Genomic DNA, 14,890 nt, shown 5'->3' with positions numbered 1-14,890 from the left:
TTTCCATCACAACTCGCTCCAGCTTGTTTTCCACCCGCCAAGAAAGTGTAGTCTATGTAGTCAACGTAGCTGTGTATGTGTGTGTCTGTCCGTCAGTCCACACTGTGCTTTATGATATTATATTTATCATAAAATCATTACATTAGTTTATTACTTCCTTACTAGGCGAGTAGCTGTTTGCCTTCTGAGCTGTCTTCATTAAGAAGAGTAATCAACGCGTTTTAGAACTGTGTCAGTCGTGGCCTGGTGGTTAGGGAACTGGTCTTGTGACCGGAGGGTCGTCGGTTCGATTCCCAGACCTGAGGCCATGACTGAGTTGCCCCTGAGCAAGGCCCTTAACCCTCAATTGCTCACTTGTAGAAAAAAAACGAGATAAAAATGTAAGTCGCTCTGGCTAAGTGCGTCTGTCAAATGCCATGAAATGTAAATGTAAAAATGTAATGGTTAGCGAAGAGAGCTTCGGACAAAATGAGCGTTGGTTCGATGCCCACGACTGACAGGCTAATTGGAGTTTTATTTTATAATAATAGTAATAGGAATTTATTTTTTCATTTTCTCTTCTGTTTATTACTCTAAACAGGTAATTTGACATGTCACAAGACAGATCAAGCAGCTAAGACGAGGGATTAAAGAATCCCCAATGTGGACAGTGCTCACTTGACGACCTGACACAGTGGCCTTGCTTTTTCCAAAAGAGGCAGAAGGGAATTTGACACTAACTCTGTTATGTTTGATATCATACATTTGATATCATTTTTGAAAGCTTCAACTCTTAATAAAATGAAAGCATGAGTTTTAATTAGTTTTATTTTTTGTGGTGTATAATTTTTACCTTTTAGGTCAAACATCAGAATAACATAATTGGGCCTAATGTTAGAACTACTTTTGATTGTATTCATTTACTGCAATGTCTCCTACACTGTAAATAATTAAAAAAAAGTAATGAAGCTTACCTTACTAGGTTACGGTTAGTTTGGATTTAAACAGTTTTTGTATAATAACTGAATTTCTATAAATAAAAGAGTAAAAAAAAAACAAGTAATGAAGCTGCATTTCAATCCGTGTATCATTCGTTCATTTGATATTCAACTGAAAATCAAAATCGGAAAATCAAAAAAACTATTCATTATTTTGTTTTTCGTTTTGAATATAAAAACAAAAAAAAACAAACCTTGTATAAGGGTCCGTGTACGTTCCGTCCAAAGCATTTTCGTGGAAATGGAAAAACAAGTACGTTTTCTTAATCGAAGATTATTAATCGTATTAATAAAACGGAAAACTCGTGCAAATCGGTAGTAAGAATATAAAATGATTTAAAAAAAGAAAAGCGTTCATTTCTCATTTTTAAATACCTGTTTTAGATTTCCCATTTGTGAGTTCTGAGGCTGCTGATGTCGAGTGCCCTCTGCAACATCATGGAGCAGCACAGCTACATTCTATTTAGAGGAAACGAGAGTTTCCCTCAGAGAAGAGGATATGAGAGCAGACAAATTGAGTCTAATATTTCAGGTGAAATACCATTAAAGTTGTGTGTAAGTTATAGGTTAGATTATAATGAAGACTTCATAAAGTTTAGTCTAGCTTGTGAGGATTTCGGGCAAACCTGATTAGCCTATTTAAGTCGGCAGTTGACTGCTAAACTATCTGGTTATGTAGATGGGTATCAGTTACCTTATTACTATATTTTAAAGGTTAATATATACACGAACAACTTATGTTTAGATTTAAAATAATTTTGTAACTAGCTACACTTCGAATTCAAGAGGTATATTTTGCCGGTAGCATGTTCGTGTGGCGTGCTAATGTTGTTTTTGTTATTTATCAGGTTTCTCAGCCAAGCGTCTATTTGACGACTGACAATAATATTGCCATCTTTCCGGAAGACAGCGGTTATTTCAGCACTCTGAGTGTCACGCCTGGACACCATTACGAAGTACATGGTGTCAATACCGTGGAGCCAGGACCAAGTAGTGTGGTCGGCAATAGCAGCTTAACTCAGAGCCGATTTACATTTCAGCGACCACCTGCTATCTCTGCGGCTGTTGGTCCACCAAGAGCGAGTGCATCACCCCGACCCTTTCAAAGGTACCTTGGTAATAATTATTTACTAGTTGGTGTTAACTCCGAGTATCCTACAGCGATGTTACGTGCTATGTTTTCTGTAATAGTTATACACTTTCTTTATTTCAATTTTGTAGGTCTGTACATATTGCAGACGTGTTGGATGGTAAATTGATACCTGCACGGGTGGTAATAGTTCGTTTTACCGAGAGTGAAGCCACAGTCAGCGGGATACTGGGGAAGGTGAAAAATGTTATTGGACGTGATGAATCCCTGGATCTTACTGATTCTCAGGGAAATGAAATAATTGATTCGGAGGGTACAACAGGTAAATTGTACTTGGACTGAATGGTCCTAGAAACTAAGTTGTATATGAATGTATGTTTTGTTTAAACTAAGTGCTTTACTTCATCTAGCACACCTAATTCAACTCATTTACGAATTAATAAGCTTTTCATTTGTTGCATAAGGTGGTGGGGTAGGGATAACATAAAGAACACAGGCCTAGAGCGTTAGGTCCTGATTTTAAGGCTCCTCGTTTAGAACATTTAGTATGTTATGTGCTTTAAGAGTATTCTCTCTGCTATTAGATTAAACCTGCATATATTTTTACAATTACCATAACTTTGAATTGGTGTGATTTTTCTTCTTGTTATTAGGGTCTTTGTACTGGCGGCAAAACTCTAGAAAAGTCTATGCTGTTCAGGAGCAGGACTTTCTGGCCCTACATCAAGAAAGGGAACGAGGAAAACGTAAGAGATTGAGGTAAGACAACTTTGTACTTCCGCAAAGGCACACTTGTTGATAGACAACACACCATAAGAAAGTACTTATGATTGACATTTCCTTTTTTAATTAGCCGTAGTGACAGCACCAGTTTCCAGAGTGTCCAGAACAACATTGAGGAGCTTTTACTTGTATCCCAGAACCTGGGAGAGGTGACCAAATCAATCCAGGTCCTTACAGATGTGGCCAACAGCACTAAAGCCATCAAATTTGTTACTGATGGTCAGTCTAAAATCATGAAGGAGGCCTTTATGTGTGTAGTGTGTAAAGGTAAGTGAAGTAAGTTTCATTGGGTGTTCTTTCCAAAACTCGTATTTTAATTCTGTCCACTTGGAAGTTCAATATTATGTATTAGATGTCTTTTCTAAGCAAATAAATGCCTGGATAAATGACATATCTTGGATCATCCTACATCTTTGCACAGCAGTGTGCATTTGAGAATCTCTTTATACACTTGTACTTGATTTTGGAATGTGTCAATATGGAGACTGTTCATGATGTGTTCTTGTTATATGTATCTGGATTTGTCATGTACTGATTTTGTACTGCATTTTGTCATTTGCTTTATTCAGGTCTCATGGCTGAGCCCATGTTTGCTACATGCTGCAATAGCCTCATTGGATGCAAGGTCTGTGTACAGCAGTGGCAGGAAACCTCTGACCAGTGCATGAGGTGCCGAGGAGATCACTTCAGCTTTAATGTGCATAGGCTTGCAGGGCTCACTGAAGTCTTGGGTGTGATTCAAGACATTGTTCAAGTTTGATGATTGAGCAAGAGCCCAAAAAAACCCATAGCTGAAATTTAACATTATGTGTATTCAGTTGTTTACATTTAAGTGTTTTTGCTATCCAACATTTGTACAAGTTACAGTGAAAAGTGTGGCATAGTTTGTACAGTTTTTAAACCAAAGGAAGTTCTTGTTTCTTAGGTTACCCTTATTTGGTGGGGATTTATGAACCACTTTTTTATACATAAAAAAAAAAGATCTGCAGGTTGACCAATGACACTGCAACAGAATAGAAAATGCATGTACTGAACATTCAACATACTGTTCCAATGGGTTAATTTTCAATTCAATATTTATATATTCCTTCGAGTTATGTCTATTAACAGTTTCAAAGCTTCTTGTAAATGTCCATTCTGATGATTCACAGTGCTCTCTAGCAAATAAAACATGTTTGGGTAGTTCTCCCCAAACTGCCTCTCTGCTTGTTCTTTGTCTGTGTCTGAGGGGAAAGGGTCTACAGCAAATGATGACACTCTTGTCAGGGAAGACCCCACTTCCAGTTGGTACTGATTTGCTGCAGTTGAGGCATCTGGTAAGAGGTCTTCTGAAAGTTTAGTGTAGCAGCCATGTCTGGCTAAAACATTTGGTATTCCTTTCCCTGAAATGCATGATTTGAATAGTAATGTAAATATATGCAAGGTTGTAATGTATTTTATAGATTTATTGTAGCTAAAAAATACTCACCTGGAATCCTGTGTGCGTTCCATGCCTGAACTACTCGAGTGAGTCCAAGATGTGCTATTTGGCAAGACAGGTTGGATACGCAATATCTGACCACGTTATCTTCCATGTTCAATTCGTCTTTGTCCATTAACTGAATTAACGCCTCCTTGATTGGGTAATTAACCCGGTTATTTACTTCGGGCCACATCCTCTCAACTGTGTGGTTCTGTTGGAAGAAAATGTTTGTGTATACAACAAAAACAGTACTAGTATAAATTAATGTATACATAAGAATTAAGAGTTGTAAGAATTAAGTGTTGTAGAAGAAATACTTTGAATAATTTGCTGGGCAATCCCAAAATTACCTGTGTTGATGGAGTTTGCAAATAAGGCAGCCTTGCTTGGTTGTATCTGTACTTTGCAAGCTGTTCTTGCATAAAAAGTGTGAGGTAGAATTCTTTTCCACAATCAACTCTTACTGTGTCCCATAACCCAAAGGAGAGAACCGCTGGTCTATAACACAACACTTACATTTAGCTGACAAATATATATTTAAATTAAATTCCAGACTGTTGGTTAATAGTACATTGTTCATAATTAACCACATAATGCTCATTACCTGTAGACTTCTCCATATATTGTTAGGTTATTCTTTACAGGCATTGTAGAATACCCCACAATTTTGCTGCTGTATCCATCAACTGCAAGCACATGAGTCACCCCAAACATCACAAGCTTTTCATTTTGGTCCAAATGGATTTTATGTCCCATGTATTCAGCATTATAGGGCACTGGGTTGAGGTTTCTTGCACCCTGAGTAATAAAGAAAGAGGAAGTGTGACATATCTACTTTTCTCAGGAGGCACAAATGAAGTAAACATCCAAAATCACAGCCCCAGGGACATGCCCACTGCCACATTTTGCACCTTTAACATTCCTAATGCTTGTCAAGTGCTGCATGGAGTTCTTTGCTACTGCATTCTGAAGATCCTTCCCGGTTAAAATTATATATAAAAATGTTCATTAGAAACAGTACAAATGTACTGACATCTTGAAAGGTAAGAGTATAGGCATTTCAAGAACCTGTTGTTCCAAATCCTCACTCTCTCTCAAACTCCTTTAGAGGGTTGAATTGTAGCAACCAACAACTTTAAACATGGCGAATGGCCAAGACTGGCCTCTAGGAAATATCAAGGGCAGAAGTATCATTTGGGTATGCTGAACGAGATGTTTAGAATGGCAGGCAGCTCACTTGGCACCGTGCTTCATGATAAGGCTGATGCGTAGCTCGCAGTATTCTCCCCACTCTCCCCTCTGATGCATGAAGACCTTTAGATGACAGATATCCTGTCATTAATTTGCGGCCAAAAGTTGATCCCGTCTGTGTAAAACAATACAAGAAACCATATCGATGTGAGGACAGCAACATGGCTATTTTGTCATAAATGTATGGAACCGACGAATTGAATCGTGATTATAATCTAACCTCTCTAACAGCTGATGCTACAGCCAGCTCAAGATGCTCATCTGTGACCGTCCTCTTCATTAAGCCATGCTCTGAACGAAATCTTCGTATACTCCTTTCCGACGCTCCGTTACGAACACCTTCAGAAAGTAAACGGCGCGTTATTTCTGCATCTGTTGCTCCGCTTTCGGACATATTTCGGATAACCTCATAGTAAGGCTCTAACGTTGGAGAATCCATGTTTGAAAGATACCCCTCTGCAAGTACATCCGGTTTATGAGAAAACTTTTCAGAATAATTTTCAGAATCAGTTCGTTTTTAAATAATCTATTGAGACTTTATTTTATAATTTCATTTTTCATACATAAAATAATTCTGGAAAATATAATATGTCATTTTCCAAATATAACACACTACAAAGTGAAGGAAACAATAAAATCCAGTCAACTCGCGCTCTCCAAATACTTAATTAAAAAACGAAAATGCTTTGGACGGAACGTACACGGACCTATAAGGCTTGTATTTTTCTGTTTTTTATTTTATGATCCAAACAAAAATTGCAAAATTAAAAAACAGATTTGGAGCTGAACTTGATTTAGATTTTTTTACTTGACCCATTTGTGTGCCCCGGAAGTTACTGATTTGTTTATTCTTCGTGGGCTTCGTTTGCACGGGAGTGCACTGCAGTGTTACTTGTTCTATGCTGATTGTAGCCTAGACATTGGAACATAGTCTATATTGGTATAGACAACATGATCGGACTGGAACACCGGTGTTGTTACGTTGTCTGCGTGTAGTTATGTCCATGTTTGTAGTTCCATGGGTGTGGGTCGTTAGTGAGCGTGTTCGTTGGTCTCACCTGTGCCTTGTCTTGTGATCACTGAGGAATGTGTTCTGCACTCATTTAATGTGCGTTCGCGCAATGTCTCGTGCTCGTCTTTGTCTTAAGTTCATGCCTGCGTGAGTTGACCGTTTTGTGTGCTTGCGCTATCGCGCTGGACTTCACCAGTGTCAATATTAAAAGTGTATGTTCACCATGTTACTCATCGGTGCCTGGCTGCTCCACACGTAACAAAGAGGACAATTTACACACATACAAAATTGTGTATATATATATATATATATATATATATATATATATATATATATATATATATATATATATATATGAGGAAATGTACTGGTTTTTAAATTACCTTCATTGGACCATTAAGACTGGTTAAACTTAATCAAGACTGGAATAAACTTTCGCGAGTCACCGTAGCACGACTCCGCACACCTCGTTTATACTTGACGCGTCACATTATTTGCAGTGTTGTCTGTGTAGGGTGCCTCGGCACCACTACGGGTGCTGCAGCCATGCCGCGTCATGGGTTGCGTCATCACGCTGCTCGGGCATCCTACGTAGGGCTGGGCTTTAAATTCAGGGCGCCGACACTGCCAGATGCACGTTCTGGCTGCCCTACGCCGTTCTGTCCGGTCATCGGCATTAGTTTGCTGTGTGTTATCTGTGGGCAACTTCCGCTGAGGCTGTGTTGGGCTCGTTTAAATTACACTTTTCTGGAGGTCACCGACCCGGCAAAAATCTGGGGGCTTCGGCGCGCAGCCCCCCTTTGGGGCCGTCAATTGGCCACTTAATAGATTGGGATTGGGATGTTGCTGCGCTAACTAGAGGAATTCCACCGTCTGAGAGATGGTAAACCTATTCCCAAGAGCAGCCGACTGATAGCTTTATCTCCCGAGTTTGATGGAAGCGTAGAGCTTATCCGCGTGGGGGGGAGACTTCGCAGATTGGAGCATCTAGAGTTTAATACCCTACATCCAATCATCCTAGAGCCAGCACATCCAACGACAAAGCTGCTGATTCAGGATTTTGACCGACGTCTGCGACACCCAGGTCCAGAACGAGTGCTCGCTGAGATCCGCCGCTCTTACTGGATCCTGCGAGGACGCGAGGCGATCCGCCGTCTCCAGAGCAGCTGTGCTGATTGTCGTCGGTGGAAGTCGAAACCTGCTGTGCCTAAGATGGCTGACCTCCCTGCAGCCTGCCTTCGTCTGTTCAAGCCCGCCTTCTATTCCACTGGAATGGACTGTTTCGGGCTACTAGGGGTCAAAGTGGGGCGGCGGGCTGAGAAGAGATGGGGGATTGTCTTTAAATGCCTGACTACTAGAGCTGTGCATCTAGACATCCTGACCTCTATTGATACTGACTCATTTCTGATGGCTCTTCGGAGATTCATCGCACGAAGAGGCAGACCTGTGGAGCTGTTCTCAGACCAAGGGACCAATTTCCGGGGAGGTGAGAGGGAGCTTAGAGAAGCATTCACAACGTTGTCTCCAGTCTTGCAACAACACCTATCCAAGCAGATGATTTCGTTTCATTTCAACCCCCCAGCTGCACCTCACTTTGGGGGTGCATGGGAGAGGGAGATACGTTCGGTGAAGACTGCTCTCTATACTACAGTTGTAACACTCTCTGCTAATGGATCCACTCTTATAGCGAGACGTTACAAACACCTTTTAAGGTTAGGGCGGAGAGTAATGCTTGGAGCTCGTACAACGAAATACAGTTTCAACCGACCGATTTTAATCCCTCCCGTTGTTTCCCCACCTATACATACATATATACATATCAAGCAATTAACACCATAAATCAAACGAAACCACTAAGACTCGGCGATCTTAGTCCCCTGTGTGTCCGTTCAACATGTTTGTGAGTGCGTGTTTATGTATGAGTGTAAGTGCGTAAGTCCGTTCCCCCAGCGGCCTGATTAATCGCCGCGCGACCCAGTCAATGATTCCACAGACACATAGGAGATGGAGGAGAGAGAGCTAGAGAACGGAATTGAATGGGAGGCACGGCGGCCTCACCAAAATCCGTCGGCTCACCCACAGCAAGGAAGATACAACTTCTGCGACATAGTCCGATCGGAGCTCCGAGCTGGTTATCCCGCGCCGGATCACCCTCAGTAAAACAATCCAAAACTCTCGGCGTGCACGCCAGGCGACTCCGAAAAATTAGCTCTCTCGACAGGTATTTCCCACCGTCCAACCGTGCCGTCCTTATTTACACGTTCCTCACTTCCCATTCGATGATTTGCCCGTGACGTTGTGAATGAGGTGGCAAGGGCTCAATGGATGTGTAAGGGATAAAGCGATGCGATACCGTTACTCTTCGTATCGTTCAAAACATCCCCCAACCCACAACACAAAGAACACAATAAAACCTTAACCGGAGCAGACCTATTGTGAGCTTGTTACAGATCCCCCCCCCCCCCCCCAGCCAGCGGCATAGCAGGGCCATAGTAGGGCTTAAGGTCAACCACGTTAATGTTATCAGTCCTCACTTTCTCGTCACCCCATCTCACTCTGTAATTATTCGGGCCTAATTGCTTCACAACCTGAGCTGGTCCCTTCCACTTGGACGCAAGTTTGGCTGAGAACTTAGCAGCTGCATTCGACAGAGGGTGTGTCTTGATCCAAACCAGATCCCCAACTACCAGTGATGCCGGTAACGCGTTACTTAGTAACGCGTTACTGTAGTCGGACTACTTTTTTCAGTAACGAGTAGTCTAACGCAACTACTATTTAAAAACTAGTAGTCAGATTAAAGTTACTTATCTAAAACATCGTGCGTTACTATTTCTGCATTTTGGGGGAACGTAGGTTATATTTATTCATTCTTATTTTTTGGCTACACGTTTCTTACGCGGTTACGTCATCTCTGCTCTGCGGCGCCAAAGTCAGATGTGAACAATAAGGAAGACAACATTAAGGTCCGTTGTACACTCTGTGCTGGCGACAGAGTGCTGTCTACTTTCAAAAACACAACGTCAAACCTGAAAAAAAACCGGGGCTTGGCGGCGAACGTAAATTGTTACCGGGCGGGGTGTAAAATGGACTAAATTCAGTATTATATGGCGATCGATCGATCGCCGGTGGTTGGCGCCAGATCGAACTAGTAACTCATTGAATCATAGATGTGGATCAGAGGTAAATAAACTAGAATTTTTTTCGGCGTGAGATATCGGAAGTGTGGCGTGTAAGCGTGTGAAGACAGTCAAATGCGTGTGTCTCAATGCGTGAGAGTTGGCAACCCTGTAAGTGGGCGGGGTTGAACAGAAAGACTGTCTTATTTATTTATTTAAAAAACATGTAAGCCTATTTCAAGAAAAAGTTTACAAATGCCAGTGTCATTTTTGATGTTCCGGTTAAAATACATGTCAATAAAGTGAGTATTGGCAGAACTGGTAGTCATTTTCATGTTAGGGGGCGGGGGATCAGCCTCTGCTGAAAGTAACTAAAAGTAATCTAACTTAGTTACTTTTAAAAGCAAGTAGTCAGTAACTTAACTGAGTTACTTTTTAAAGAAGTAGTCAGTAGTCAGTAGTCGGATTACTGTTTCAAAGTAACTATGGCAACACTGCCAACTACAAACTGTACACATCTGCGTCTATCATTGTAGTATCTGGCTTGTCTGGCTCTAGCTACACCCAGATGCCTTTCTACCTCCCTACGCAACCTTGTGTGGTCATGTAAAGTGTTGTAGGCTGCAGTGTATGGTGTAGGAGCCACAGCAATGAGGCGTTCAAATGGGCCCTTTATGAAGCGCCCCAAAGCTAACACCGCAGGCTGCACACCAGTTGACTCATGAACTGCAGTATTGATGGATAGACGAAACTCAGGTAGCCACTGATCCCAATCCTGGTGATGTTTACCCACAAAGGAGGCAATCATGGTTTTCAGGGTTCTATTCACCCTTTCAGTCAGGTTTGTTTGGGGATGATATGCTGTGGTCAGTTTTTGAGTAACGCCCCATGCTTCACACAACTTGGCCATCATTTCACTGGTCCACTGTGGTCCTCTGTCCGTCACAATGAACGCAGGGACACCCCAGCGGGTGAATATTTCATCCTTGAGTATTCTGCAAACTTGTGGAGTCTTGGCATCTCGTAAAGGAAACAATTCCACCCATTTGGATCCATAATCTACACTAACCATTAACATAGTGTTCCGGGCTCGACTTCTCGGGAAGGGACCCATAAAATCCACCCCGATCATCTCCCCCGGTTGACTGACTTCGGTTTGCTGTATAAAACCCGCAGGTTTCACATTCGGGCTCTTATATCGTTGGCATATTTGACATTCCTTCACGTATTTCCACACATCTTTGCGCATACTAGGCCACCAAGCCACCTCCAGGATCCTTCTGAGGGTTTTCATTCTCCCCAAGTGACCTCCAAAAGGACTACTGTGAAAGTAGTCCAAGAACTGGTTCGTCAGTTGTTCTGGGACTACTAATTGATGGTTGTTTCCCCCAAACCTGGAAGGTACTACACGGTAGAGAACGCCTTGTTGCTCTAGATATTGCACCCGCCCCATCTTGGTACTTGTGCAGGTGTCCTTTACTTGGTCACACACCACGCTACCTTTCTGCGCGGCTTCAATACCTGAGAGAGTACAGGGAAGGTCACACCAGTATGCTGCAGCTATGCAGACGCTACTTTCTGTGGTAGATGTGGCCCTCGACAGCGCATCCGGTACTACATTGCAACACCCCTTCCTGTAGTGGACTCGGAAGTTAAAAGCCTGCAGTCTAAGTGTCCACCTTGTTAATCTGGACACTGGCTTTGGAGAGTTGAAGGCCCACGTAAGTGCACTGTGGTCTGTAAAGACGTCAAACACTGTGCCTTCAAGGTAATGTCTCCATTTTTCCACAGCCCACACTACCGCGAGACATTCTTTCTCAGTTGTGGAGTATCTCAATTCTGCCCCTCTGAGTGCTCTTGAGGCATAGGCTAAGACCTTTTCTTCTCCGTTTATCTCCTGGCTAAGCACAGCTCCCAATCCCGCATCACTCGCGTCAGTTTGGACTTGGAACGGGATGTCCCGCTGGGGTTGGGCCAACACCGGAGGAGATTGGAGAGCTGCTTTTAATTTCAGGAAAGATTGTTGACACTCTTCTGTCCACTCCCAACTAACACCTTTCTTTTTTAAGTGGTTCAATGGGATAGATACGTCAGCCAGACGGGGAATGAACTTATGATACCACCCCACTAGACCTAAAAACCTTTGCAGACTCTTCAAGTCCGTAGGGGTTCGGTACTGCTGGATAGCAGCAACCTTCTCTGGATCCACTTCCACCCCTTGACCAGATACAACATGCCCCAGAAAGGTAAGCCGAGTTTGAAAAAGGCGGCATTTTTTCACATTCAGCGTCAACTGGGCTTGCTTTAATTTACCAAAGACAGCTTCTAAGTGTTGGAGATGTTCCTCTGGCGTGCGGGAAAACACAATGATGTCATCTATAAAGACGAAGCATATCCTTCCCTTCAATTCTCCTAACACTTGTTCCATGAGACGTTGAAAGGTGGCGCCAGCATTGCGCAACCCGAACGGCATAGTTTTGAATTGGTATAATCCTATTGGGGTAATCACTGCTGTCTTCATTTTGCTGTTTTCATCCATCATCACCTGCCAATAGCCGCTCTGAAGGTCTAACGTGCTGAAAAAAGCGGCGCCTTGCATGGACTCCAATATCTCATGCACCAAAGGCATAGGATAGGCATCATGCAGGGTCTTGGCGTTCAGACCCCTGTAATCGACACAGAAACGGAAGGTGCCCTCTGGCTTAGGGACCAAGACGACAGGCGCTGCCCACGAGGAAGCGGAAGGCTCAATGATACCATCTTTTAGCATCTTCTGGACGTGTTCTTTTATTATTTCTTGTTTCTGGACTGAAGTGCGGTAAGCTCTCTTCCTCACCGGATTTTCATCCGTGGTGATGATATGATGTGCAACCATCTTAGTGGCACCCAGTCTGTTGGTCCATACTGTGGGCCACCTCCTTAAGAGAGCCTGCACATGTTCAGGTTGGTCTGTGATAACATCTTCGCCAATCCCCCTTTTTTCAGAGGCCATATAGAAGTTAACACTAGAAGTCCCTGAAATTTCAACCACCCCCCTGAAGTCCCAAAAGAGGGTCCAAAGAACCTTAGTCCAAACTGACACCTCTGGTGGCTCCAATTAACATCCATTCATTTGCAAAAGTGCCCATTGCCTGAGGAATCAGCAGGGGGGAGAAGAGCTGAACTTGCCTCCAGTGTTATGTAAATGAGGCGTGTGTCAGGTATGGGTGGTTGCTGCTGAAAGCTTGCACCTCCTTGGCTGCCATATGAGACTGTGCAAGATCTCTTGCAAGAAGTCTCCTCATCTACAGAACCATATGTTTGAGATTTGATTTGTGAAAGGTTGAAATAATGTGAAATTGACACAAACATAATATTTGAATTATAATGGCATATAAGTGGCATATTGATTAGTCAAAATGGCTCTGATATTTTTAACCTTATTTTAAGTAGTTTTGTCTTTTGAAAAACTGCTAATAGGTAAAAATGTTTTTACATAAATGTATACAAAAAACCCTCAGCTACTTGAAATAGAATAATATTATTGAGCAATTTTAACTTCAAGATCAAGATTTCGCATGTGTGTCTCTTCCAAATACAGCCATAACCAGCAAACAAAAATAGGAAATTTAGGAAATCTTACCAAAAGAGATATCACTACTACAGATTTTCACTACTCTCTGAAAACTAACAATGTGTTGTGTGTGACGTTTGTGACCCTAGGCTTGAAAATTGCTTCATATGGGCTTTTCAAACTTTTTTTTTGGCCCACCTCCACCCTTTCACCTTTGGAGGACAACTTTGTTTTCATGTAAGGATCAAAAGAAAACAATTCTGTATAATACAGTACAATAGTGATAAAAACAATTGGGGTTAGGTGAACCATACAGGACAGGAGAGAAAAGAGGGGGAGAGAAACTAAAAAGGGAAAAGACAGAAGAGCAGAAAAAACAGCTCAAATGATTCACCAACTGCTGCTACTAAATGAAGAGCAGAAAGTAAGACATACAGCACAAATGACTGATGTATGTGTGTGTGAGTGTGTGTGTTTATGTAAGTGCAACATAGGATAAATGTACAGAATGTACTTATTAGCAAGGCCCCAGAGGCCAGAGGCAGGCAGAGAAAGACCAGGGAACCCCACCCGCCCACGGCCCCTCCAGGATCATGTCCAAAGCCTGCTGTGTACTGGAAACCTTTGCTATCCTTGCTTCTCAGTCAACAGAGTAAGTGAAATGTGTGGTGACATGAATTTCCATCCACATGTAGGTGGCTACAGTCATCTTTCTCTTTATTATAAAACTGACAGACATTATTTGAACTATAATTCCAAAACATCTCAAGTCTGCCTCCTTTGTACTAATTTTGGATTTTTTTCTCACTGCAAAAGGTGACATGATTATTGGTCAAAATAGCTAAAGTTCAGATTTCTCTGAAAGGGTCTTTTCTTCTCCGTCTGAGTCAATGGATCAACATAGCTCACACTATCACCCATCCCCCCGTCTACCTAGAAGTGGCTGCATGACAAAGGATGGCCTCATGGCCTCATGATCCAAAATACCTCAGCACTGGCTTTTGGCAGGCTCAGGTAGAAATGTAGTAATGTTAGTAATGTATTTCTTCTAAAAAAGATAAGTGGGTTCAAAATAACAATTTTGAAAAAAATTACCAAATTAATTGTGTTGATCCACCTCAAAAAAGGTCATGCAAAAGTCTGTAAGCTGGTCCTGAGTGTGTCTGCCCATCCCCCAGCTGCATTGTTGTGCAGGGGACATGCATAAGGTGAGAGAGGCAGTCAGAGGGCCTGGCTGAGAGCAGAAGCTACAGAGGACATGATGTAAGTTTAGAAATATATACAATAAAGTTGAAATGTTCTCAACAGAGCACTCACCTACAATTATCCACTCAGTCTGCCACTCCCTCATTTGGGGAGAAACCTACACTATTGTGGCTATTCCCAACTTTAGACAATTTAGACAATTTTTAATCATGGAGGGGTCTGAAATTTTCGTCTTAGGTGCATGTCCTCACTGTATTGGAATATTTTATTGTCTGAGTGAAAGAGAAACAAAATGGGGTCACTAAAGTGGGAATAGCCACAATACTGTAGCTTTCTCCCCAAATGAGGGACTGGCAGACTGGGTAGATAGTTGTATGTGAATGCTCTGATGAGAACACTCATGAACAATTGTGCAAATGTGAGATGTGTGGACTGCTACA

General features: G+C 42.2%; 2 protein-coding genes across 2 annotated transcripts; one reads left to right on the top strand and one right to left on the bottom strand.

Annotated features, from left to right (window-relative positions):
• Positions 1-1,414: 1,414 nt before the first annotated feature.
• LOC143525757 (uncharacterized) lies at positions 1,415-4,154 on the top strand. The gene is made up of 6 exons (XM_077020054.1): positions 1,415-1,509; positions 1,826-2,085; positions 2,199-2,389; positions 2,721-2,826; positions 2,921-3,117; positions 3,420-4,154. Exons 1-6 carry the CDS (start codon positions 1,477-1,479, stop codon positions 3,608-3,610), a joined length of 978 nt encoding a protein of 325 aa, XP_076876169.1. The 5' UTR covers positions 1,415-1,476; the 3' UTR covers positions 3,611-4,154.
• On the bottom strand, positions 2,263-6,002 carry LOC143525735 (uncharacterized). The gene is made up of 6 exons (XM_077020008.1): positions 5,784-6,002; positions 5,550-5,678; positions 4,917-5,110; positions 4,663-4,810; positions 4,319-4,523; positions 2,263-4,232 (listed from the first exon to the last, which is right to left on the bottom strand). The coding sequence occupies exons 1-6, from the start codon at positions 6,000-6,002 to the stop codon at positions 3,928-3,930; spliced, it is 1,200 nt and encodes a 399-aa protein (XP_076876123.1). The 3' UTR covers positions 2,263-3,927.
• Between the last annotated feature and the right edge of the window lie 8,888 nt (positions 6,003-14,890).

Source organism: Brachyhypopomus gauderio, chromosome 1, assembly GCF_052324685.1.
Source record: "Brachyhypopomus gauderio isolate BG-103 chromosome 1, BGAUD_0.2, whole genome shotgun sequence".
Classification (NCBI taxonomy): domain Eukaryota; kingdom Metazoa; phylum Chordata; class Actinopteri; order Gymnotiformes; family Hypopomidae; genus Brachyhypopomus; species Brachyhypopomus gauderio.
This window is presented reverse-complemented; position numbering and strand designations above follow the sequence as displayed.

Bases quoted from the DNA above. Each gene is read 5' to 3' on its own strand.
- LOC143525735 (XM_077020008.1), bottom strand. From the start codon at position 6,002: ATGGATTCTCCAACGTTAGAGCCTTACTATGAGGTTATCCGAAATATG. The intron at 4,811-4,916 runs GTAATGAGCATT...GTTGTGTTATAG, and splicing joins ATATATGGAGAAGTCTACAG to ACCAGCGGTTCTCTCCTTTG. The intron at 4,524-4,662 runs GTAATTTTGGGA...TTCTTCCAACAG, and splicing joins TGCAAACTCCATCAACACAG to AACCACACAGTTGAGAGGAT.
- LOC143525757 (XM_077020054.1), top strand. From the start codon at position 1,477: ATGAGAGCAGACAAATTGAGTCTAATATTTCAG. The intron at 2,390-2,720 runs GTAAATTGTACT...TCTTGTTATTAG, and splicing joins TGATTCGGAGGGTACAACAG to GGTCTTTGTACTGGCGGCAA. The intron at 2,827-2,920 runs GTAAGACAACTT...TTTTTTAATTAG, and splicing joins GGAAAACGTAAGAGATTGAG to CCGTAGTGACAGCACCAGTT.